Here is a 26,644-nt window from a genome sequence, read left to right on the forward strand (position 1 = left end):
AGGTGGGAAAATAAAACCTGTTAATACAGCTTTGAATAATTAGAACATATAAGAATAATCACATATTGTGTACACCTGCATCAAAATAACAAGGAATTAATTTGTGAAGACCCTGGAACCTGCAATGAGAATTTGATCTTTCTATTTTAGTTAACTGGATTACAAATCTATATGTGCATGTTATCTTTTCCTGCAGCGGTGGACTGGGGAGTTTACATTACATTTAATTTAGCTGATGCTTTTATCCAAAGTGACTTAGATTCATACACCGTAGACACAGCTACGGGGATCAATTCAGGGTTAAGTGTCTTGCTTAAAGACACATCGACTAGGGCTAGTAGAGCTGGGGATTGAACCGCTGACGGACCTACTAACCACTGACCCACAGTCGCCCCTTTACGAAGCATATGGCATACTACCCCCTGTACCTGGTGTCAAGTAATCAATCACTTGTGTGGATAGGTCATAAATTAAGGGCAGGACGAAGACCTTTAAATATTTTGGTTCCCACACTGACCCAGTCCCTTTGTTCTTATCACAACCATATGTTCATCTGTAACCCCCACCTTTCTTATATGCCATGTGAATTGTCACTCTTCAGTGTATCCTTATGCAGACTCATAGTGACTCTGTATAACAGTGCATCTTCTCTGCACAGGGAATAAATTATTCAGTTCAGGTTTTATGATTCGTTATTTCATCTTAAAAAGATTGTAATGTACAATTTGCCGTGACAAACCCTAAAGCTCATCGACAAAAAACAGAACGCACAACCTCAACAGTGAAGTCAGTGCATTTTTGGAAACACCCTGCAGCCTTCAGCTTCTTTGGTTCAGGTTTAAAGCACCCTTCAGTTCTTTAAAGCCCCACAAAGATGCTTTGAAGAATTGCTAAGCTGCTCTCGGTATTAGATTTAAAAAATACGGGATTTCATATGTTATGTAATCCAGTGGCTGATCAAAGTAAACACAAGTCACCCAAATAAAATGCTCATTGAAAAAATGTAGGTGGCTTAACCCAAACATTGGCCTGCCATTTGAAAAACATGCAAACCAAAGCAAACCATTGCAATAATAATAATAGTAATAATAGCAGTGAAGCTGCTGATGAATATAAGGCTTAGGTCCTGAGTGAGAGAGTCACCTCCCTCTGAGAGGCTGTCAGGACGATGGAAGGAACAACACACTGCCTGGGATACAACTGCAAATTCAACTCCCAAATATTGAACGTGGACATCTTTTTTTCTATTGAGAGAGCAGTTAGTTCAGCTTTAGACCTTAAGCGATAAATTCACTTATCTATGATACAAGTGTTCCCCTGATCACAGCTGCAGCAAAAAACAGTTTAAAACATCCAAATTAGTTCCAGTATTGAATTATTTCAACAATTTTTCCAGTAAAAACACGTGTTAAGTGTCACATTTATTTATTGTCAAAATGAACGGGTAGACATAACAACAGACAAACGAACCAATTAAATAAATAATTACTGTCACTCTCTTAATGAGCCGTTTGGCAGGGGAGGCAAATGATTGGCCTGGAGTGATCAGTCAAAGTAAACTATCGGCTGTCAGTCCCCACAGCACGGATGTTGGGGAGATCCCAGAACAGCCCTACATTCAGCACCCTTGTGTCACATGTAGTCCTACATTACTGCCCACTATGCACCGACTGAAAATGTGTGAATGCGTCTGCATTCACAGACACCCTGTGTAGTATAAACAGCATGTTCCTGTCCATTTGTGAGTATCTTATGTTCTGTTTTCTAAATGTTACATCAGAAGTTTGAAAGGCTGGAATGTTTTTTCCCATTCTAACTGATGAAATGTAGCTGCAGGTAACACCAGCATTGTTCAAACCCAGAGTGTGACTTCATCAGTGTTTATGTGTGTGTCAATGAGCTGCAGGGGAAGTCGATCCTGGAGCTGTTATTTCAGAGAAAGATTGTGTTATGTCTCCATGGTGAGGACATTTGGTTGTAAAATCATCTTGCTAGTTGTCCCGACCAAGCCTTTGGGTGTTATTTAAAAAAACAATCTTTCTCCAGAATCGCTGACTCTAGCTTTGCACCTTAAGTGAGTGTGCACCCTAATCATTAGTGTCGAAGACCTGAGGATGTGGAATTAAATTAAATTTACTGAATGGACATAATTTTCATTCACCATTCTCAAACTCTCATTACATATGTTTTACATAAGTTCCTTTTTGGGTTCATGTAGGGACATATTTACCACATACAGTATGTGAATAATAATAGTAATACAGGCCAGTATTACCAAATGAGATGACAGCGACAAGTTGTCTACCACAGCAGTCAAGTGTTACATTCAGCCAAGCTTACCATCCATGCTCCAAAGGCTGTCTGGAGTTCGTACAAGACCGCTGGATTAGGTAAGAGGCTGGACCGCCTCCAGCTTCTTCTAATCTCCACATCAGGACCTTGGCCCGGCTTCAGAAGAATCATAGGTGGAAACTGAGATGATTGTTATTGGGCTATATTTTGGTTTGCAATTTAAAACCTAAATTAAGCCATTACCATAAGTAAAACAGTTTAACATTATATTGGAATGTTAACAAAAAATGTAAGCTGCATTAATTTAATTTTTGTCCACTTGAAAACCCAACGGCCATATATTATCGATCTTGTTATGGTGAACGTGTTTGTGAACCGTTGCATATTTCCACATTCAGCAGACACAGAGAAACATTCGGGTTTGTGTGAAAGTAAGTCCAATGTTCACTCTTTTTTAGCTCTGGTTTGGTCTCCACGAACTGAGAAAAATTAGAGACTATTTATCTGCTCAATGCTCCACTATGTTCACCAGCAATAGTCTCTAAAACTCCTCCCACTTTGGCTAGTTGGATTGTTTGATTCTGCCTTTAAAGCTGCACTAATTCATATTTAATATTAGAAATGGATTAAAGGACTGTGTGTAGTGTGAAAGCTGTCACTCACAGATAATTATCACCAGCTCTGCCGTTCCCTTCAGCTCTCTGGATAAATAGCTAGATAGATTTTCTGTTAATCCCCGTGGTGGATAGCTTTTTAGTATCGTATGTTTCCAGCATCTCAATGAATGCTAATGTTGCTCCATGTCTACGGGATCTGAGAAGGGTTGGCCACATAACAACTTCATAAGGGGTTTTCAGTTATGACTTCAGAAGTTGTTCTGCTGCCCTCAAGTGGCCAAAGAAACTAAACAATAAAAGATCAAATCAATCAATTAATGCAGCTTTAAACGCACACATTAATCAGAGTTTCACAAACAGGGGGAGCTTTAACAGCTGTTGGTTGTTGTAGCTAAAGCAAACGACAAGCTATGTTTCTAAATACAGTGTAAAATATTGAATAAGTGTAGTTCAGAGAAATGTTGTATACACGGGCATGGTGCTTACTATCTTCTACTATCCGTCTTATAACGGCCTATATTTAGCACATTGTTGTGCCACTTGGATTTGTGTGTATTATCCTTTTGCAATAAGCTTATCATCTCTTTATCAAATGGTACTCTTCATATCTGCTTGGCAGCTGTGATGCATCATGAGAGGGAATACAGAGCTAATGTTAACATAATGTTAATGTTAAGTCCAATATCCAGGCTTTCCCACAAAAACAGAGACATGTTCCAGAGGTTGAAAGTGCCTCTGGCTTGGCAGGTATGTCTTCAACTGTTTCATCTTTTCAGACACATTTATTGTCAGATAGCAGACAGGGATTATGAGGCCACGCTAAGCTGATGTAGTATTCTACCACATTTTCACATGTATTTAGCTTGGTAGTAAACATGTGGTTATTGTTTTTTTTAACCTAGTTCATGTTTAGTGTGGACCATCAGATACATCCAGAGGTTTAGGCTGATCATGTTTTGCATTAAAGCTGCCTTTTTCAGTCTTTCTCACATTTAGTAGAACTGTATGCAGTTTTTATTGAATTGGATTAGTTTGATAAGTATGTGTGTTAGTTCGGAAGCAGTTGTTAGACCTACTGACCTCCACTAAAACCCAGGTTTATTGTATTCTTAACATTTTAGAACCTTTAAATGAAGGTGAGCAACATGTGAACTGGCTTTATATTGACAGAAAACTGGATTAAACACACACTCACACACCGATGGCCATGGCGTGGCCATGCCATGTGTGACTGAGCCACTCCCACCATGTACTGTGATACCGTAAGACGATATAGGAAACAGGTGGATGGGAAGTAGTTTAAAATAAATGATCTAAGATTGTTAACCTGAATCATGTCATTCAATGAGAGCAGTGCTGTAAATCAATTGTTCCCAAGCTTTTTGGCAACCCTTTAAAACAAGACAATATCTACTTGTCACTCCTCATAGTTTATGTTTAATAAGGTATACGGGTTGTGAGTTCAATCAAAGGGGGATTTCCCTTCTATTTTCTTGATATCATGTATCATGTGTGATATCAAGTAACCCACAGGAGTGGATTGGGACAAAAACATCATCCCTGTATTTTGAGTTTTAGCACTTTATTTTTGGAATACAATTTATGAATTTTGAATATGGGCATGACCCCTTTAATAATCTCATAACCCCAACTCCAGCAAATTGAAAGGAACTATAATTCAGTACAGGAACATAATTGGAAGACTGAGCAACAATTCAGTACAATAAACATAATCACTACCACGTTCATATGTTTTTTGTTTACATTTGTATTGATTACATAATTGATTGATTGATTGATGGAATATCATTGTTATTTGCAGCATGGACCGGGAATGACAAATGACAATGCAAAGTCATGGATGTCTATTGATGATTCAAATAGCAGCTTCTAAATGAAGAGCGATAAGCTACCAGATGTTAGGACAAGGACACCTTTTATTCAACATGTTCAAAGTGAAATACTAATGTAATGTATTTTTGTCATTTGTTTTAAATAATAATTGATTTGTTTTAAATATATATTTATTTGACAATCGTAACGATACATTCCTCACTGCCATACTTCAGCAACAACAGAATAACCTTAATAGTCCATCAGGCAGAGGAAAGTGACCGGAATGCACGAGGACCCCGCCCCGGTGCTTTCTGAGCTCTTTTTAATTTTTCGGGGACTTTGGTTATGTAAGAGATTAAACATGTGAGTGAAGGTGGAGATGTTTGCAGCGGACAGTGTAGACAGACCATCATGTGGCTGCTCGCAGTAGGTTGAAGGCTGGGGAAGCTCCGACCGACCGACGTCCTACCGGAGAAGCGCTCCGGTGTCAAGATGCCAACCTTCTCAGTCATGTATAAAGGAGCTGTCATCATTAGCAGGTACACGCGCCGCTGTGGTCCTCTGGGTGCTTATTGCTGGAGAGGTGTGGACATGTACACGGTACTGTATGAGGAGAACACCGCGTTTTAGTGAATGGGGCTCGTGCGGCGCCGCGCGCGCACAGGTCGGTGTGTGCTGTTTGATGAGAGTGTTCCCCGGTGTTCTGTTGACGGCAACACGGTGACCTGGTGGAGCTGGTCAGCGTGTTTTCTGGTAAGCTTCCTCCACCCTTGCGCTGTGCCGCTCGTGCCCCTCACCATGACAGCCATTCAGTGGCTTCACATGCACACTATTGGATTGATAATGCTCTTTAAGAGTCAGCTGGAGGATTGTATTGCTGTCTGGAAAACTGGATAACGTCTCCTAGAGACCAAAGGCAGATACCTCTCCTCCTGTTATGTTAAATCATCTGTTAGCAGTTTGCATAAACCTATAATGTTTATTTCAGAGTCCTTTCGACCACCATAAAACCGTAAACCTCAGCACAATGTACTTATTATGTTCAGGCTTCATAGTTATTAGGGCTGCAACTCAAGTTTTTTGAATAATCAATTAACCCAGAGGTTTATTTTCTCCACTTTATCATTTGGTCTTTTAAAAATTAGAAAAATACAAGACAAAGAAAAGCAGGTCATTTTAGAAAATTTGAGAAAATGAAACCGGTGTTGTTTCAAAATGTACTTTCACAATTCCACTATTAATGGATTATCAAGACAGTTTGTCGAATTGATTGACTGACTAATTGTTGCCAGTGATGGTCCTCCAGGCCAACACAACAAGAAGCAGGGACACATGATTCTAGCTCACATGTATTACTTGATGGTCAACACTTTATATTGTGTTAATTATATACAAAACCTTCATTCCATCATTTAACGTGTGCATACATTTTGTATTGTGGGTGTGTAAATGATGTTTCCTGAAGGAGGCATTTGGAATCTTGACCCATGACAATATTCTTAGTCAATATGTAGCAGATACATTTTGGGCACTATTGTGCAATGAGAGAGCTGTAACTGTAACTTCAGTAAATCAGGGTTTAGGCCGAGCCAGACCACAAACTTAAAAATAGAAGTCAAGGAGGAAGTCTGGTCTCTTCCTGATTAAATGGAATGAATATTGTGGAAGATCTCAGAGAGGCTGGAACTACTGGGGCAGAGAGCCTTTGGTTAAATTAAGAAAAAAAAGTTTGATCTGAATGTCGTTGATCTGAAAAAAAGTTGTGAGAATCATAACACGGGAATTCAAACTATACTGTAGGGCTGTAAAGTCGTGCTCTGATAAGGATCTGAGGATTTAAAAAATGCATTTCTCTGGTTGCAAATGCATTTAACATGCCTCGTTGAATGGAAACAAAAGCATACTTTTGAGCATAAAAGTTAATTCTTGGCCATACAAACTGTATTAAAGAAGTGTTTGATCCACATGACAGCTTTTATATATGCTTTTATTCTGATCAAAAACAAAATATTTATGTGAATAAATTGCATGGTAATTATAACATTTGGATTTCTGCAAGTTTCGGGTGTCGTAAGAAATAAGCCTACCAATAAAATAATGACTTTTGCTCATGTGATTAATAGTTCATGAGGTGTCATATTTCTGTTCACACAGCAATATGGATATTAATCGAATGATCCATTTGGTTTTCTAGATTTTCATTTGGTTTTCGTCGTTAGTAGATACACATGTGCTTTTCTTACTACGACAGGTCAACATGTATGCTGTGAAAAAGGTCTGTTGATATTCAATTCAATTCAATTCACTTTATTTTATTTTGTATAGCCCAATATCACAAATTATCCTCAGAGGGCTTTACAGTCTGTACACATACGACATCCCTGTCCCAGGACCTCACATCGGATCAGGAAAAACTCCCCCCAAAAAATAACTCATCATATATGCAGATATGTTGTTGTCATGGAGATGACCTAGTTGTGATCTTGTGAACAATGAAACTTGAGCTAAAAACGTTTTTGTTTGTCAAGAATACATTATTTTTTACAAAGAAACATTTTAATATGTGCTCTTTGCTTAAACAGTCAATCAGAATTGGGCATGCCCATGAAAGGAAGCTTAGTGTGAGACTTTCACTCTTAAAGCCTGTTTCAGTATAATGCCCCACATTTCTTCCTGTCTTCAGACTTTATGAAGCTGCTTTCCTTCATAAGCAAAGTGTTCTCATTTGATGTTCAGTATGTCCTCGATTAGCCCCATTGTTTCACTGACAGCAGTCTCAGGTTGCTACTTATGAACCCTCTGCATCTGAAATATTGATAATCCTCCTATCCTCCTTGTCGTTCGAGTGGCAACCAGACAGGGAAATGTGAATTTCATTGATGAGAATACATTTCAAAACTATGAACATGACATTCTCTCAAAAGTGTTGATAGTAGTCTTTACAGGTACTAATGGATAAAAGTGTGCACTAGTTTATCTATGCTTTTCTATGCTATCTTACATCATATTTTGTCATGTTCAGTCTGAGCAAATATGGATGTTCTTTAATTGAGTCAATGTCAGGAATAATTCAAATTGAGCTAAACACATTCAGAAAACAAAGGAAAGGCCACTCCTGTCATAATTAACTACAAATCAAAGTCATCATATCAGACTATGAATCAAAGTTTAGTTACAATTTAAATATCTTAAAATATGCAAATCTGTAAACTATCTTCTATCAAAAAACTATCAAAATGTATTAGTTATTCACAGTCCGTGGAAACAAACTATCGCCATGCTTCTTCTTGGTCGGATTTTGTACCTAATGAGCGGTTACTCTGGGAGACTCGGATGAGGTATGTTACCTGCATTATACGAGAGTGCCAGCTGTGGCACTACGGGCATGTGGCACGATTCCATGAGGCTGACCCGGCCAACAGGATTCTCTCTTTGAGAGACCCTGTTGGGTGGAGGAGACCTAGGGGTCGCCCAAGTGCCTCGTGGCTTCGTCAGGTTGATCGTTACTTCGGTGGGATGGGGCTGGGACAAGTGTCCGCCTGGAGGATGGCCATACGGAGACCCCGGGAGTACCGTCGGAAGGTGGACGCAGCAACACGCTGCCTTGGCGCATGCCCCCATACCTGACCTGACCTAATGCTTCTTAATAATTTAACAATAAGGAAATAGGAACAACCTAAAATCTTCAAGACATAAAGAATGATCAACACAATAAAAACACTATATCATCGTCATCAGCTCTGATAAACCTTGTATTCTATCTGCTCAGCTCCAAACAAAGCACACAGTCAGAGCAGATTCTTTCTGGACAAAACTGTTAGCAAACAGTTAGACAAACAGTCCCCAAACAGTCCCCAAACTAAGCTAACAATGAGGTTGTTCGGGTGGAGAAACATGATGATCCAAAAAGTTGCCTAAATATTTTATTTTATGAGTAGATCAAGTGTCCGAATAGTCAGTTATTGAGCTGAACACAAAACGGATTGATTGCAGATATTGTTTGACTGGAGAAGTTTAGATACCACTTGGTACTGGTTTATTTAAGGTATCGAGTTCTGATACTCGCCCTGGAGCAACTTGAACTACTTGTCAAAGGCAAAGACAAGATCACTTAGGATAAGATACATAGAAAACTCTATCAACAGCTATAAGAAAGAGTTGTTTGGACACCATATATGCAAATGTTGTACTACCGATCTGTCGGCATACCATACATTCAATTCAAATCAATTATATTTATGTTGTATGGCCCAAAGGGGGCTTTACAATCTATAATATGATATATTCTATATTACTAGGAGGTACATTCTCACTAAATACTTGTACACACTAACTCCATATCATCCATATTCTTCTGAGTATAAAACTAGAAATTCTGAGTTCTGATCAGTTACTGAAAGATTTGAAGATGAGCATATTTTCAGACATCCTGAATAAACAAATGCAGAGGGGAGACCTTTTAGAAAGAAGACTGCCACTGCCTCCACTGGGAAGACTATTCTAGAGGTGGATGCCTTATTCGCTGATGGGTGGGTGTCCAAGGTGGCAGCAGACACACACCAACACTTTTTATTATCTTCTTCTTATTCAACACTGATGCAATCTGAACATATATTTTCCAACCAATATTCAGTGTTTGGTGCTCTTTTGTTAAAAATGTACATGGAGTCAAATGCTATATATAAACCTCTGAGTCCATCCATCCAGAGCTGTATTTCTGCAACTCTGAGCAAGTAATGGTAGATAGTGTCAACAAAACTGTTGTGTCAACAGAAAATACTGTTACTATATTCTACTTGGGTCCCTCAGCTCCAATGTTCTGGTTTCACACGTGAGACTGTCTGAGTTGGACAAGTGTTCCAATTCCATACTACCTAATTGTATGTATATACCATACACCTGGCCTACTGGTTTTTCTTTTCTCAGAAAAGTGGAGCCAGGCCTATAAACATGAAGTCTGTCCCTCACTAACTGAGTGAGTGATGAACTGACACCATTGGTTGGTTGAGTGTTGGAGTTCCTCAATTGGCCATTGCTCTTTCAAAATTAATTGGGTAGTCAATTATTTGACTTATAAGTAGCTTAACCATTCGTGTGACATGCTACCTTAGTTTTCTTGAAGAACACATATTGCTGGGACAACTACAAAATGGCAGATGAATATTTGATATCCAGGAATTCACATAGACTCTACCAATGTACTGTAGATGTAACAGCAACCACAGGCAACCAATGCTTCTCACATGAACACTGGATCTCCAAAGCTCTCTTAAATGCTCCAGTTGGGTGTTTTCAGTTGGGAAAACAGGCTTTGGTGGACACAAGCTGTAAGGCTTTAGGACACACTCTCTGACAGACATAAGGCTCTGGATTCACCACATAGTCAAATTCCTTTTCAGTGAGTAGTCAGTCTGGCTGTGACACTTTGCAACTGAAGGGTCTAATCTGTGAAGGGAAACCAAGTACAGAAGTAGTTTGTGATCTCTTATTTTCTCCTCTCTTCTGTCTCTTGCTCTCTGTTTTCTCCATCCTCATCATCCCTCCATCCCCAACAGGACACTAATGGGTCCATACGGAGTAGACAGAGCTGTTCATTCCATGGAGTTTACTGATTGTGAGAATGGCCTGGGTAAGTCTTTTCTTTTCTCTTCAGCAAACATAGATAGAACTTCTTCAAAAAAACTGTTGGTACCAATGTTTTTTCCTGCAGATGCCCTCTTTATCTCTATAATTCACTCTATATAAAGCATTCACTGGGTTAGAGACACACTGGACAGGTTGCTAGTCTATCGCACGGCTAACACACTTACAGTAGACACAACTTACTCCAATTGTGTTTGGACTGTGGGAGAAAACTGGAGCAACAAGAAGAAACCTTAACCATAACCCTCACTGAAGCAGAGAGAACATGTAACTTCTCATAAAATATAACACTTAACCCTCACTGAAGCAGAGAGAACATGTAACCTCCTCTCATAAAATAAAGCGTTGGCCTGTAATTTATCCTCACACTAAATAAAATCTACTGCATGAGTAGCGAGTTAGCCAAATATACACATCAACCAATACATTGAAGAACAAATACAGGTCTTAATATCTGCTTTAAAAAGTTGCACTAGTCGAGACAAGACAGGACAATGTGAGATCTGGAGATCTGGAGGTGAGAGTTAAGTTTCAATGAAAAGCATGTATTCATCAAAGTTACAGAAATGGTGGGAGTTCAGATGAAGGCATGTTAACGTTTGGCCCCTTGGTTGCAGCAAAACAAGCTTTTACAAAGCTGTTATGTTGAGAGGGTTATTATTGCTCATTTAAAGGTATTATGTCATCACATTTTTGTGAACACAGCATTTAAATTCACCCCCCGGTTCCTGCTCAACAAGAGAGAGAGAGAGATGATTGGGGAGAGAGGGACTGTCACTGGTGAGATTAAAGCTGTCAATTCATGGAATAAAACTTTATTTTCTGATTGTTTTATGGCAGATACATGCTAAAGCACTAATTACATTACATTTCATTTAGCTGACACTTTTATCCAAAGCGACTTACAATAAGACAAATGTCCAAACTAATAAACATGTTGAATGAATGCAGCTCATGGTAGCTTATTCCTGCAGTGGCCTGTCTGCTTTGTCTGTACCACAAGATGCTGTGGGGTGCAACAAAGTGGCGTTTTTTGACATGGGAATGAGGACGGGCTGTACACACTGTTTATTGGCTGGGGGTTAAAAGGCCACGTAATGTCCAAAATGCTCTTTGCTGACACACCCCAGAAGAGTCCCCAACAAAGCAAAATAAGAAGACAATCCAAGCAGAGGGCAGAGCCTCTGACCACCTTATACTCTGTTTTGGTCTCCACCAACTCCTCTTTAGCTGATAAATGCTCCACAATGTTTACCGGCTCGTCTCTAACTGTGTCTCTCTGCTATTTGATGCTGAGCAGGTAGAATACAGCGGGTTTATTAGAGCTGTTTCACTGAAAACATCTGTCTGCTGCTGGAAACAGGGTGATGAGACTGAACCAAAACACTAAAGTTGTTCAAACAAGAACAATGAGCTGAAAGGGCTGGGTTCAATTCTCTGAGCCACACACATTACACATAGTCACATGGTCCTGTAGTTATGATTCTGGTGGCCATTTACTTTTTTTTCCACTCAACATTTTGTTAGTTTTGTAAGTTTGTCACATGTTGGGTATAAGTGATGTGGCAACAAAATGATATCCTCTATGTAAAAGTCTACTATGTTAGATTGTTCATCACTAGCAAAAATACATTTATTTATTCATATAAGTCCAAATCACATGCTCGGCTTAAACTAACAACATAATGTATGCAGCCCTACTCAATCATCCTGCGCTATCTGGCAATGCAGTCTGATTTTGAATAGCTCAAATAATTGAAGTCCCACTTTTAAAGGGATTTTCTCTGCAGTGTAGGTATCCTTGTTAAGTGTCAGAATGGTAGCCTAGCAGGAGAAGTAGGTCATGTGGCAAAGCCCTAACCCACTTAACTCAGCTGGGTTAAGCATGCAGGGAGCTGCTGTTGTTTTTATCCGTACACCATCACACTGGTGGAGCTTGTGCCTACGCAAGTGAAAACCCCACCGGATGGGGAAAACAATGGGCACCACAATATGACACCAGGGGCTGAAACTAAAAAACTTTAGATTTCAACATGTCAAAGGATTACTTGGCACCCTACATTATGTCTACCAGGGGTGTAGCTGATACAAAAATGAGGATGGGATGGTACAGGTTAGCTGTTAGTAAACTAATCTGATGATAGCTATGTTTTAGTGTGTTTCTATAGTTAGCTAAGGCACTTACAAACCTAATACTCCATGCATAGCTTTCTGATGTGCACGTTCCACTAAAACTGAGTTAGACTGTGAAGAATGGATTTTGTACCGGTGCTGAATTATGAATTTAATGGCATCTGATGGTCTTTCATAGGCTTAAAATAACAATTCAGAACTACAGCCCTCCAACATAAATGCATTATGTAATTATTGTATACGTCATCGTAATGTGCAGTTGATACACAATATTAAGCAAATTTAAAATGACATGCCTAGTTGGGACAGTGGGATTCATTATGTCTCTCTATCTATACTGTACTTTAATGCATCGGACAAATTAACTCACCCATCAATAACAATTACACCGTTACAGTTTGACACATCACAGTTGTCTTAGGAGCATTACAACAAGCATTAAAGGAGGAAATAAGGCACAGCATGTGAGGAGAGAGGTGTAAGAATTTCTGAAGGTGTGTGTGTGTGTGTGTGTGTGTATGTGTGTGTGTGTACCCACAGTTTAAGCAGCACACAGGTGAGAAGCAAAGCAGCTTATAGTTGTCCAACTTGAGCATGTGCAAGTGTACATGCTGTTCTAATACATAAAGCCTAAAGACCACCGCACTGAACTCCTGACACCTCCACAGCAGGAGAGTGTCTGTGGTCCACTCTGGACCACAGACACTCTCAGACGGTGCTGAGGACAGCACATGCTAATCTCTTTGTTAGTGCAGCTGAAAGCTGCACCTCCTCAGCATGGTTCACAGTGAACATCATCAGTGGGCTTCAAAGAAAGGACACTTTGTTGAAGTCAAAGTTAATGGACAAGGTTTTCCATATTATCTAACCAGATAATTGATTTATGATGCAAATTCAGAAAATGTACTTTAGGAATGTACTGTTGTTTTGTGTGTTTTTTGTGTTACAAATGGGCTCCTACTGAATTTGATTGTGCATCCCTGTGTTGCATAATGACAATACATTATCCTTGAACCCTTGAAACCCTTGAATCTATGAACATGTTGTTCTTAGAGCTGTGGCTCAGGGGTTGGAGGGCTCCATTATCAGAAGGTCGGTGGTTCGATCCCTGGTCTACATGTCCAAGTGCCCTAACTGAATCCCAAATTGCTCCCGATAGGAGTGTGTGTGAATGTTTACAGGTGATTGGCTTGTGTTGTAAAGTGCTTTGAGTGGTTGCTAAGACTAGCTCTATAAATACAGTCCATCTTCCATGTATCTTCTGGGTTATTATAAACCCTTTTTATAAGCAACTCTGCATTTTTCATCACATTGAATTGTGTGATCTTTACAAGGTCTTAGAGCGTTGGAACTTGTAATCCTTGGGAGGCAAACGTGCCCTTGATGCATCTCGAGCAGGATATAATGATTTGGAACACAAAATGTGCCCCTGAAGAGAGAGAGAGACATGTCTTTTATATTAATCATTAGTAATACCTATTAGTATGATGTTTTTCTTATCTGAAGATAGGCTCGGGGAGGACAGTGCTTTGAGGATTATAAGAACAAAAGAACAAGAGACTCTTTTCCTCAGAGAAGAGTAAGAAAGGGAGGGAGAACTGAGACGGGGAACTTCATAACCCCCATTCTTCCAACAGACCTCACACTGAAGGAGCCCTGATCAAATTGTGAAATAAGAGACTTTACCAGCTAGGCTTCAGTCCCTTCAATGAATTCATTTCAAGCACAGTGGTGGCCATCTTAACCGGCTATTGGCACACTGGATCAGAATCAGAACTGTTTATTGCAAAGTACATTATTACGCTTACAAAGAATTTGGCTCTGTGAATGGTGCATAACAATAATCTCAGTGCAATACTATCAGACATCATTTAAAAGTAGAACATATTAAAAATGTACATTAGAAATATGGTTCACAAACAAACAACAGTCCGTTAAAACAACAATATTATTAAAGTGTCAAGTGTATATTGATGGAGAAAAGATGTGCAAGAGTGTGTAATTGTAAGTGTCTGAGTTAGTGGGGGCCCCTGGATTTATTGATTTGAAATAATTTAGTCCATTGGTTGAGCAGTCGATTGCTACCATATGTCACTCTGTTGGTCCATCAGCTAAATGATGTATTTCAATCAGGAGAAACAAGTCAGATGAAGAAAGACAACTTGTTATTATGAACCGATGATATGTGATGATAAAGTCTTGACAGAGTTTGGCTCTTAGACTCTACAGGGAGATGTGTCATGGAGGGGCATCAAGATAAACCCCCTGTGGAGTCCAGACCTGGTGGTGGTGCTTATGAGGCTGATAGAATGATGAGTTGATGAAGCTGATGGCTGGAGATGGGGAGGGGAGGGGGAGGGGCTCTACCTACTCTGAAGGTAGAGAGACAATGATATTTAAAAGAGACAGCAGCATTGGCTAATGATGGTATTGTGCTATTGGATAGAAGAGACCAGCTGATCAGAACAGCTGATATCATGATTGACAGTCCCAGACAATTAATCTATGAGTGAGCATGCGTGAGAAGTGAAAGGCAGATGTCTGAGAAATAAACAACCGGCTTAGCAACAGTATCGTGCCTGACTGAACTTACGCTAGAGAGCTTCTTTTGCGTGTGTTCAGTCGGTGGTGCTGCATCTATCTAGTTGCTAAAGCTGGGTTCATACGGACTCTTCACCATCTGTCTCTGTATCTGTATTCAAACAGAAGTCACATTCAATTCAATTCACTTCAGTTTATTTTGTATAGCCCAGAATCACACATTACAAATTACCCTCAGAGGGCTTTACAATCTATACACATACGACATCCCTGTCCCAGGACCTCACATCGAATCAGGAAAAACTCCCCAAAAATAACCTTTCACAGGGAAAAAAGGGAAGAAACCTTCAGGAGAGCAACAGAGGAGGATCCCTCTCCCCGGATGGACAGATGCAATAGATGTCATGTGTACAGAATGAACAGCATTACAAAGTTACATAAACACATTACATGAATATGACAATGTATGAATGGAATTCCAATCCATGAAACAGAAGGAGGTAGAGGGCTATCAAGAGTCTAATTGCTCCAAACCCACTGCTCTGATTTTTGATTTTGATTGAGTTTCAGGATTTTATTTCATATGACATACAAATCGTACAAACTAAATTAACTTTGAAGCAACCGACAAAAAGCCATAAACTAACCTCCACAATGCAGATTTTAATGATCTTTAAACTCATATTTCATATTAATGGATTACTGCATTTCCTTTAAGCCCACAAGTCAAGTATTAAATGCATTATGAAGAAACTATTTGATTTGGCTGCAAAATAAAGTGGCGCGACCACTTGCAGAGCCTTCGCACACCACACGCAGGCAGTGATAAGGTCATTTTCTGGCACTCCGGCTTCAGGTAAGTATAAACTATGCTTAAGTCAACACTACTTTACAAAATATAATTTTTTCAAGCTCCACAATGAAAAGCTGAAGAACTCTAGATGGAACAAATGCTAATTACAGTACATAAATGAATAATACTCGACAAGTCACTTGGTACAGATGGGAATTTCAATATTGTGATCTCATGGGAGTGAGGGGAAGGTCGTTTGTCGGCAGCTGCCATTTTATTGGAATACTGCTTACAGAAGCGGCCTGGGAAGGTCATATAAGTAAACTTAAGCTTACTTAAACCTATAACTGTCAGCAAGTCGTTGGTCAGTCAAATGGTAAATGGACTACCATGCAAGGTGCCACCTGCTCATCAGTACTAACTATCATCATACTCATTCATACACCAAAGGAACAGCCTGCAGGAGAAATTTGGGGTTAAGAAAAAAGGACAAATCGAGGAGCCAGAGATCGGACCACCGATCCTCTGATTGAGGGACGACCCTGCTCCACCACTGAGCCACAGTTGCTCGTCAAGTTAATGTTAACCTCCCTCTTTTCCTCAACCAAACTAAGTGGTTTTGTTGCTTCAACCTAACTTTCTGTGAAGACAACAATGTATTTTGAAAAGAGGATGTGCATGTAAAGAGCGTATATTGCACTGACACACCGTCACTGAGACGTGCTAGTGGTACAAAGAGATCATTGTTTGAAACTTACTGCCACTGACCAAGCTACATTATTTAATGCATTGATGTGAGAACGTGTTGTCTGAACATTACAAACTACCTGGTCACCAGGTTACCTCCAGGTGAGTCTGCAAAGACCTCTGCTGTGATGTTTATTGAATGAATACAACCAGAGCTGTAGAGCCTCGTCAAACATACTTCATTCAATCACAGAAATAAGTGCTGAGTGAACGTTATACAAGTAACGTAAAACGTTGCTTGTATAGGCCCTAGGCTAACTTACAACTGGCGGAGATAACTTAACACCAAATAGGTTAAGTCCTAGAACTGTGGAAGGCATATAAGTCCATATCAGTCATCTTTTTTTTGGTGCCATTATACCCAATCCCCCAGTCCCCGCTATCCAAAAATGATGATTGATTTAGATAAATAACAACACTATTTTAGTGTCATACCAGTGACTACCAGTGTCACTGGTTAATGTCATCAACAAAACCAACATTCTGCTAAGGTAGACATTACTACACTATATCTTTACATTGATAATAGTTGTTTGCTGCTATATTGATGCTCTGAATATTCTATAGAACCTTTAACAAACAACAAAATGTGATGGCAAATCTTTGCGAACTACCTTCGCTTGAACGCGATTAAGCAAGAAGAAACTCATTATTTATTATCACCTTGATTGATATCTTCGATTGTTTGCAAAAACATAGAAGTGATTTTTCTTCTCCTCTCAACAGGGATTAAAGTGATCGGTGGAGTGAAGGAGCTCACTGGAGAGGAGTTTGGAGTCTACGTCAAACGGATTTTACCAGGTGGCCTTGCATCAAGTGATGGTGAGTAGCGTATCCTCCAGGGTACGTTTTCTTGTCATTACTTTTCCCAGATTACTTTTATCTCTTCAATTCAAAGACAAATCACTTCAATTCAAAGATAAATATCTTCAATTCAAAGACAAATCACTTCAATTCAAAGATAAATATCTTCAATTCAAGGATAAATCTCTTCAATTCAAAGATAAATCTCTTCAATTCAAAGATAAATCTCGTCCATTCAAAGATAACCATACGACAGAAGTGCAGAACATACACAGAGGCCATCAAATGGATGAGCTTTCTGTAACTGCTAGTTTCTCCCTAACTGCCATTCTCCGTTTGTAATTCAAATCACTCGGAGACGATTTGGCGTCCCATTCATCGCAGCCAATTCCACCACCAAACAATGTGTTCACCCACTCACACAGGAACTGCTTTATATCTTTGAGATTAAGCTATGCAGATCACACTTAAAATAAACAGTATTTCTTAAAAGTATTATTTAGATTATTCCTCAAACAACTGAATAGTCTTTCCAACTTTACCTTATGAATTTATAGTTGGACTATCTTACGTTCACTCTATCTATTTATTCGCCTTTATGTTGATACACTGGGCAACACAGAAAATATTTTTTTTATTGGCCACGAAGTTATTTTGTTGTGTGCTTTTTAATAACAAAATATATATATATTTCGAAAATAATAGTATTGAAATAGTAAACGTAAAAAATATAAAAAGTAAAGTAAATTTTTTTTCTTCCCTCCTTTGAAGCGCACCTATAGATGGATAGCTCCCCTAACATTTACCTATAGCTCCTGTATCACGGACCTGCTCTGCTGTCACTGTTTTTTCTTACCTTTGTCATCAATCATCTGTATATTTAAAGGAGACATATGCTCATTTTCAGGTTCCTACTTGTATTTCAGATTTTTACTTGAAACATGTTTCCCGCTTCAATATTCAAAAGACTATTTACTTAGTCTCACACTGTTTGTCTGAATACACCTGTGTTCACCCTCTGTCTGAAATACAGTACCCGTCTCTTTACCCCCCTCTGGAAAAAAGCCCGGTCTGCTCTGATTGGCTTGCAGGAAAATATGGTGCACCTTTGTAAAGGTAGTTCTCAAGCTGTGGGCGATATATTCTAATGAGCCTGCATGTGATGGAGGAAGGGAAGCCAAATGATCCAGGCAGTCTTGTTTCATGTGCAGCTGTGGGTTGGATGTGAACTTGGTTGAGAGGACGTCTTCTTAGCATTGTACCAAAGTGTAGAAAACAAAAGAGAAGGCACATCTTCAAACATGTATAGCCTTTATTGAACAAATTGGTAAGCGATGTTTAAAGTGTGGGATGGTGACAAGTAACGAGAATGATTAGCTCAATCCCGTTATTAGAGAACAAAACATGGCCATTTTGTGTTTCATGGCCCTTTGCAACAAGGTTTTGAAGCCTGGTTTCTTATTCGTATTCCTTTAAGCTGTCTGGGAGAAATGTTGGATGAATAGCCTGTGTCGTCAACACAAAGATCAGTGATTGAATGGCTTGTGAAAATACCTAAGGGGAAGTTTTTGAAACTTTTAGAATTCTTTATGGAGATTGTTTATTTTTGGAAACAAAGCATACCTGCTGCTCCTTTGTCTGGTTTTGTAGTTGTGATCTTTAGTAAACTAACTGTATATTGAATACATTTCTGGTCATTCAGCAGCAATAAATCACGTGCAGCAGCTATTTGTAGAAATATCCATCCTCCCCTCCCATATTTTACAAGAACGCTTTCAAATACATATTGCATGAAACCAAACCCAATGTGCCACTCGTCTTTCACTTTACTTGCACAAAACCTTGGCTGTCCTTTAGTACACAAGGACAAATGTAATTCGACAGCGCCTAAGAAACCCGCAGAAACCCCCCCATGTGTCTTAGTGTAGAACAGCGTGGATGAACTCATAAGGAATAGAAGTGAATGAATGACAGAACACACTTCTATGAAAACATGAATGCATTACACCACAACACTGGCATGGCCTACTTTCTCTCTGTCATGAATGATGGATTTAGTGCACATATTAAGTGTTTGTATCATTAATTCAATTCAATTCAATTCAATTCAGTTTATTTTGTATAGCCCAATATCACAAATTACAAATTTGCCTCAGAGGGCTTTACAATCTGTACACATACGACATCCCTGTCCCAGGGGATTACAGCTTGACATTCTTTGATCTTTAGAAGAGCAGTAGCTCAGATCACCATTGCTCAATAACAGATCTTATGTTCAGTTCCTGACAAATAAATTAACTGCAATTCTATAAAATAATGATCTAATTTATTTATTTCCCTAGTCTCTCTTTTTTAATGGGTTTCTGGTTAGATTCCTCAAATAAGGTCTGTGGTTAACAGAGTTAAAAATATTGTAATTCTTCGATATAAAATACGCCAGTAGAATCCTCTTTTGTGAATGTAAAAGTCTTTAAAAAGGCAGTTGCTAACAAGTGGCTAACTGAGACAACTAAATGTCCTCACGCCGACTCGTTGTGTGTACTCACGCTCATGACCATGGTGTAGTTTGTGTACAGCCTAATGATAGTTTTTACCAGTTCTTCTTGTAGCTGATACTGCCACTGTGTACCACAGGACTAAAGACCAGCTGACCTTTCTCTGACCTCTTGACAGGAAACCTGATGCCAGGGGACCAGATCTTGGAGGTGAACGGGGACAGTCTAGTGGGAGTCACAAGTGAAAGGTAGTCCAGTAAAGAATTACTGCTCTTATCATTAATTTAAGCACATGATTGACAATAATGTAACTGTGTGTTTGTTTTTCAGAGCTGTGGACATCTTGAGAGCAGCCTCTGCAACTAATCTCATGCGCCTTCTCATAGCCAGAGACGAGGAAGCAAAGTAAGCAAAGTAGCACCGTGATGTACCGCATACCGCTGGAAAGCGCCGCTTCTTAGTGTTCACAATCCTTTGCAATTACGTCGTAAAGCGTTAACTTTCGAAGAGTTCCGGTAATTTGAATTTGGCATGTCACTTTCTGTCGCCGGAGACGGGGTTCGTACTACAAGAGTTTTAGAGTTGTAAAATTAACAGCTGCATCCAGAGTATTTTTCCTCGGCATAACAAACGCACATCAAACCCACAGGACTGCACCGCCTCGGACCAACAACACTGAAACGGTTTCTTTACTTTTTAGTTATTGGCTTTTACTTGTAATTCATATTGGTTCACACAAACACTCTCCATCAGGGGCGTCGTTAGGCCTATTTTAGGGGGGCTACAGAATGTGGGTGTCGGTAGTTTTAACGAGTGTTACCTGCTTACATTCAGGTTTACCTGTAAGTCCAGATAGTTACAGAATGTGTCTGTCTGTAGTTGTTAACGAGTGTTACCTGCTTACATTCAGGTTTACTTGAGGCAAATGAAAGGGAAGTTAGAAACTGTCTCCATCAGCTGAGTGTGAACAAGCGAATTCGAAATACAAGAAATAACTATCGACATCGCTCTATTCTTTGCATTAATATAGATTATTATAATATTTTTTTCCATTGAATGGTATATTTTACACTGAACTATTTATCTCAGTGATAGTGTCCAAATGAGCAGAACATATCACTGTGACCCTGAAATTATGTCTCTCATATACTGAATGCAAACAAAACTACAGAGCAAAATCACACTATCTCTGATTGAACCAATCTATGAACTGTCAGAAACAATGGATATCAGGGGAGAAAAAAATGTGTGCGCGCACACATTCACCAAGGTGACACTCCCCTTCCTTGGGGCTTAGCCCCCCCTTTCTTGGAATCCTACAAACGCCCCTGCTCTCCATCCATCTGATACTGGCCCGGCCCGTCTGTCAAATTTTAAAAGTCAATGTGGCCCCTCAGCCAAAAAGTTTGCCCACCCCTGCTCTAGGGGATTTGTAATTTATAAGAGCAAGACAGTTGCACATGAACATGTCGGACCTTATTTTCAGAAAATATATGATATTGTCTGTTAGTAGGTATTATGCTCAGTTAAGAGACTCTGACACGGTGACATGATTTGGATGATTTGAGGATACGTGCAGGAAATTAGACGTTAACAGTGCTAATATAACTTTGAGAGCCACCAGGAGCACGCTGTGGATTTATTAGGCAGATCCTAATATGAATATGTAGAACTGCATGACAAGTGACATCCATGAAGAAGAAGATTCATGAAGGTTTGAACGTGAATGTCTTGTAATTTTGAGGTGAATAACACTCTTGTCTTTGTGGTGGAATGACAGCAGACTGAGGAGAGGAGAGAGCTTAACCTAGAGCTGTGATCCTGACAAGATGAGTTAATCCGTGCTCTGTGCTTTAACTAACCTTTCCAGAGCAGAGGACGGAGCTGGAGGGGGGGGGGGGGGGGGGGGGGTTCGGGATTATGCCGTCTGTCTGTCTCTGTCTCCCCCTCAACAGACTTCCTGTTCTTCTTATAAAAACAAGTCAGAAATAGCTTAGCGATAGCTGCATGCTTAGCAGCTGCGCCAGCATTTAAACATGTAAAGAAAATGAAATGACATTTACTGGTATCATAACCTCAGGAAAGCCTTCTTAAAAGGGTCAAACCACTAAAACCACGACAACACCAGAAGCAACAAGAGTCAACGGATGTTCCAGCTATCCTATTGACTGTTTTGAGAGCTCAAGAGACAGATGGCTGATGTTGACAGAGCAACAGAACAGGGTGAACACAGAGGAGGAACATTAGTCAAAGTCAGTGAGTGAGAGAGTTGTGTGCTAATGTGGATAATGCAAACATTCAAATACTTTTGTTAAACACATCTACATTTATTTATTTTGGGTCATAATTTCTCTTTTGCATACAATCTTTTCCTGGACTTAAAATATCCCATTCTACACTCAGTATTGAGACACGGATATAATGGCGAATACAACTTTCACATGGTATGGTTGAGGTGTCGACCGGTTTCGTTTGGTTCAAACAACCTTTTGCTTGTTGGGATATTAGGATGCATAGCTTAACCTGAACACTGCAGCCAGCTTGGTAGACTCATTGTCAACGGCAGCACAATAGTTTGCACTAAAATTAAGTCTTTGTAAAATGATTTGGTTTTAGGCACATGGAAAGACTGATGGTGTTTTTGTCTATTAAAGGTCACTTTCTTGTAATGTAATCTTAGTGCTTGTTTTAAAGATTAAATGTGAAATTGTATTTCTAATCATGTTCAGTGACCACAACATCCCACTTGTTAGACAATAGATTTCATAGTGTAAAAGTTCAGAGAATCTCGAGCTGCCTGGTGCTTGGAAGAAGAAGCTCCGAAGCCAGAGATATATAATAATCATTATTTAATCATAACAAACAAGAGTCATCTGTATACATACACACAGTCCAGGCCCGGACGCACTCACATGGCTTCGCTTCCACAGTCTCCTGACGTAGCCAGCAGTTTCTGTCTGGCGTCACCACGTAAGAGACCAAATTCACATCTTACAATTAGTTTTATTCGCAGTCCATTCGCTGAGCTAAGCTCCCATTGGTTAGTGGAGGTATTCATGCAAATACCTTTCAGAGACACAGCATGCTACGTTGACCAGCAAATAAGACATAAGGTTCACACCTGAAGGTTAGTTCCATTGGCCACTTCAAAGAATGCCTCCAATCGATAAGCTAGCGGGGTCAAAGCTCACACTGCCGGTCAAGGACAGGAAGTTCCCCTTCAGAATAAAACCCTATTATCCTGCCTTCAGAATAAAAACAACATCTCAGGTTTCAATCGGCATCCCTTTTAACTATTGTCTGAACAATAAAACATCCATTCATTCTCATGCATCATACAATTAATCATTACATGTGTCATTAACAAACAGAATAATAAAACAGTGATCCTCTCTCATAATACATTCCTCAGAATATTCCTCAAATTAATTATCATAACTTTCTTTATGTATTAATTTAAAACATAACCTCTCTTATCTACATGTGCATGTATATATAAAATCCACCACAACTCAACAATAGAGACAATGACAGTTCTAAACAATCTGACTTCTTTTTTGCATTAGAGAGAATGCAAGTTTAAGAGAATGCAAGTTTAAGACACTTTCGCATTTCCAGCACAGAACCGAAGGTTGCCGCCTGGTCAAAATATTGAATGCGCCCCCTGGTGGCGGAGGGCAGTATAGGTCATAAAGCCCACCTCCTCCATGTTAGCGAATATGACATCTATTTGACAGCTGTTAATGATAGCTGCTCTTTGAGTAAAGTTGTCGACGTGGAGCATGAGGCTCAGGAATGTAAATGGAGTAGGAATGTAAGACTGGCCCATCATAACTTGTCTGGTCTGACAAATATCCGGCTCTGCTTCATAGACTCTCATGCAATGGTTGTAGATGTTCTTCATGTTCGGGCTGGTTTTGGAGCTCATCGGTTAAACGTTGTGTAATCGTGATACTTATACCTTTATCTTTTTAACCAGTTTTCATCCTGGATATGTCCTTCAAACACATATTTTACAACATCTTTGTTTTTCCTGAAATTAATTCATATTTCTTCAGGTTGAGCAGTACTGACAGTGTGGGCTCCATGGTAGTTCTGACAGCTTGACGGAATAGCAGTGGGGGCGAGGCTTAGCCAAGGGACAAGTTGATCACAAATGTATTGATAGAATAGTTAGTTGTTGTGATTTTCTAGCCAAACAGCTACCGTAGTGCTAACGTAGAAGCTAAGTGGCTGTGCTCGGCTTGTGATGCTAATGCAGGTGTATGGGGGCCTTGATGTTGCAGCTCCACCCATCCTGATCACATGCATCATCAAAAAGTGCAAGATGTCCATTATATAGTGGGGTAATATGGTACTACAAGCTCCTTAAGATATGATGGCGCATCACCAATCAAGGCTTTGCAGGTGAGGAGAAGAATTTTTAATTATTAGAGCAGCCTGACAATAAGGTGTTTCAGGAATCTAGTCTAGAAGTAATAAACGTGTGAACCAGTTTTTCTGCATCTTTTTGAGACAAGATGTGCTGGACTTTTGAAGTGTTACGTAAATGAAAAAATGCAGTCCTTGAGATGTGCTTCACATGGGAGTTAAAGGACAAGTCCCGATCAAAGATAACGCCGAGATTCTTTACAGTGGTGTTGGATGCCAGGGCAATGCCATCTACAGAAACCACATCACCAGATAATTGATCTCTGAGGTGTTCAGGGCCGAGTATAATCACTTCAGTTTTGTCTGAGTTTAACATCAGTAAGTTGCAGGTCATCCATGTTTTTAATGAATGGATGTGAATGGGTGAATGATGTCATGTAGTTTTAAAGCGATTTGAGTGGGAGACCTCGTCTAGGATTATACCAAGGCCAGTTTTATTCATACCTAAAGGTGCACATTTGTAAGGTCCAGACCAGAATTGTAGTTAAAACATAAAAAAGTAACATTATCAAAAGAATGTGAAGAAGTTACAAGGTTGACGTTGTGTCACATGGGTCAGTGTTTGTGCTGTAGAGCTATCTACTGCTAGCCAGCTAGTCCCGGCCCGTCCTGTCTTCTAATACTACTTGTTCCTGGAGAGGAGATAGTGAGTCCCTGTAGCATCCAGTCTGTCCTCCGTCCAACATGACAGGACGTAGAAGGTTTGTAAAAGATACATCAATGGCCATGGTACATTTGAGTTTGTTTTTTGGATTAAGTCCAAAGTGGCAGAATCGACACAATAAAAAGCACCCTGACCTCATCCTCCCCTCCACCAGGATGCTGCTTCCCCGGGAGTAGAGCGTGATGCAGCTCCAGAAGACAGAACCTCTGTTAGCAGTTAGCTTTAATTCAGCCAGAGTAAACCCCGACACCGGGGGTCTGATCCCAGGGGATCACCTCGACTCTCTGCTGGATCAGCAAAATCTCAGTTACTGCTGTTACGCAGTATAAACCCAGCATTCCACCATCTCCTGTGACTCCCGCTGCCTGGGTTTGTGCTGTCTGATTTAGAGTTGCTGTAGTTGCTCACTTGGCTTGAGTCTCACGGAGCGGCTGAGTGCTGACCGCTCTCCTGCCGACAGGGTGGTCTTCTCTGGCAACTATACACACAGACCTTGCTGCTGCTAAATTGCTGACCCTATCTGAAATGAAACTACTGTAATGATTTTAAAGGCTGTATTCCTCCGAAACTATTATATTTTATTTGTAGGCATCAACTCAAGGTTAGTTCTGGTCCAGAAACTGTCTCTGTCTGAAACACTCTTATCCCAATCATGTTTCTCTTCTGCTTTCCCTGAATAGGAGAGAATTTGCTGAGTTGCTGGAGAAGTATGGATCTAATGGTAGCACAGGATCAACACGCAACTCTCCCATACAGCAAGGTAGGCAAATCCCAACTTAGTCCTTTGTATGATGCATTACATATTCCGTTTTTTTCTTGAAGATGTAATTGTAAGTTAATGTGGGCATACTAAGAGTACTAAGCCTCAAGGTAGATGGAGTAAGTCTGCCTTTAAAGATGACTTATGACAAGTGCACTTGTCCATTACACAATTGCCAACATCTGTTTCAGTGGGGAAGGAGGCAGCTGGCTGGTACAGATTTGTTAAAGCACGGCATCAGCACGTGAGCAGGTTTCTGTGCTTTGTGCAGGGGATCAGGGTACATCTATGTGGTCAGATCTGTATCCATAGTAACCAAGAATTCACAAACTGTATTTTGTGATGTATATGTAAATTACCATAACTATTTCTGTGTTCATTGACAAATATTTTTGTGGGGAGAGTCCAGAGATTCAATTCAATTCAGTTTATTTTGTATAGCCCAGTACAATCTGTACACATAAGACATACCTGTCCCAGGACCTCACATCAAATCAGGAAAAACTCTTTAACGGGGAAAAAAACCTGGATAGACTCAAGCAATAGATGTCATGTGTACAGAATGAACAACGTTACAGAGTTACAACACATTAAATTAATATGACAGAAATGATGAATAATGAGTAGGAGGCATGGACCACAATGTAAACAGAAGAAGATAGAGAGGAGGGGCATCAGTAGGGTCATGGCAGGAGGCAGGGCCACAAGGCAGGAGTCCGGCCCAGGCCAGGGGCAGGAGGCAGGAAGCAGGGGCAAGAAGACAGGGGGCAGGAGCCAGGACCAGCTCCAGACACAGCCACGACCAATGGACCCTGTGAGGCAAGAAGGTACTGTTAGGTTGTAGTGGATTTTATATATATTTGCACATGTAGATAAGAGAAGTTTATG

At 40.0% G+C, this 26,644-nt stretch overlaps 1 protein-coding gene across 1 annotated transcript in view; it reads left to right on the forward strand.

Annotated features, from left to right (window-relative positions):
* The first annotated feature begins 5,124 nt into the window (after positions 1 to 5,124).
* si:dkeyp-72e1.9 (syntaxin-binding protein 4) overlaps positions 5,125 to 26,644 on the forward strand; it is a 52,470-nt gene continuing 30,950 nt past the window's right edge. The window contains exons 1-6 of the mRNA XM_034539738.1: positions 5,125 to 5,284; positions 10,301 to 10,374; positions 17,329 to 17,424; positions 20,080 to 20,149; positions 20,232 to 20,306; positions 25,677 to 25,756. Of these exons, the coding sequence (XP_034395629.1) occupies positions 5,238 to 5,284; positions 10,301 to 10,374; positions 17,329 to 17,424; positions 20,080 to 20,149; positions 20,232 to 20,306; positions 25,677 to 25,756 (442 nt within the window). The 5' untranslated portion in view covers positions 5,125 to 5,237. The remainder of the gene's footprint in view (positions 5,285 to 10,300; positions 10,375 to 17,328; positions 17,425 to 20,079; positions 20,150 to 20,231; positions 20,307 to 25,676; positions 25,757 to 26,644) is intronic.

The sequence above is a fragment of the Cyclopterus lumpus genome, chromosome 8, assembly GCF_009769545.1.
Source record: "Cyclopterus lumpus isolate fCycLum1 chromosome 8, fCycLum1.pri, whole genome shotgun sequence".
In the NCBI taxonomy this organism is placed as follows: Eukaryota; Metazoa; Chordata; class Actinopteri; order Perciformes; family Cyclopteridae; genus Cyclopterus; species Cyclopterus lumpus.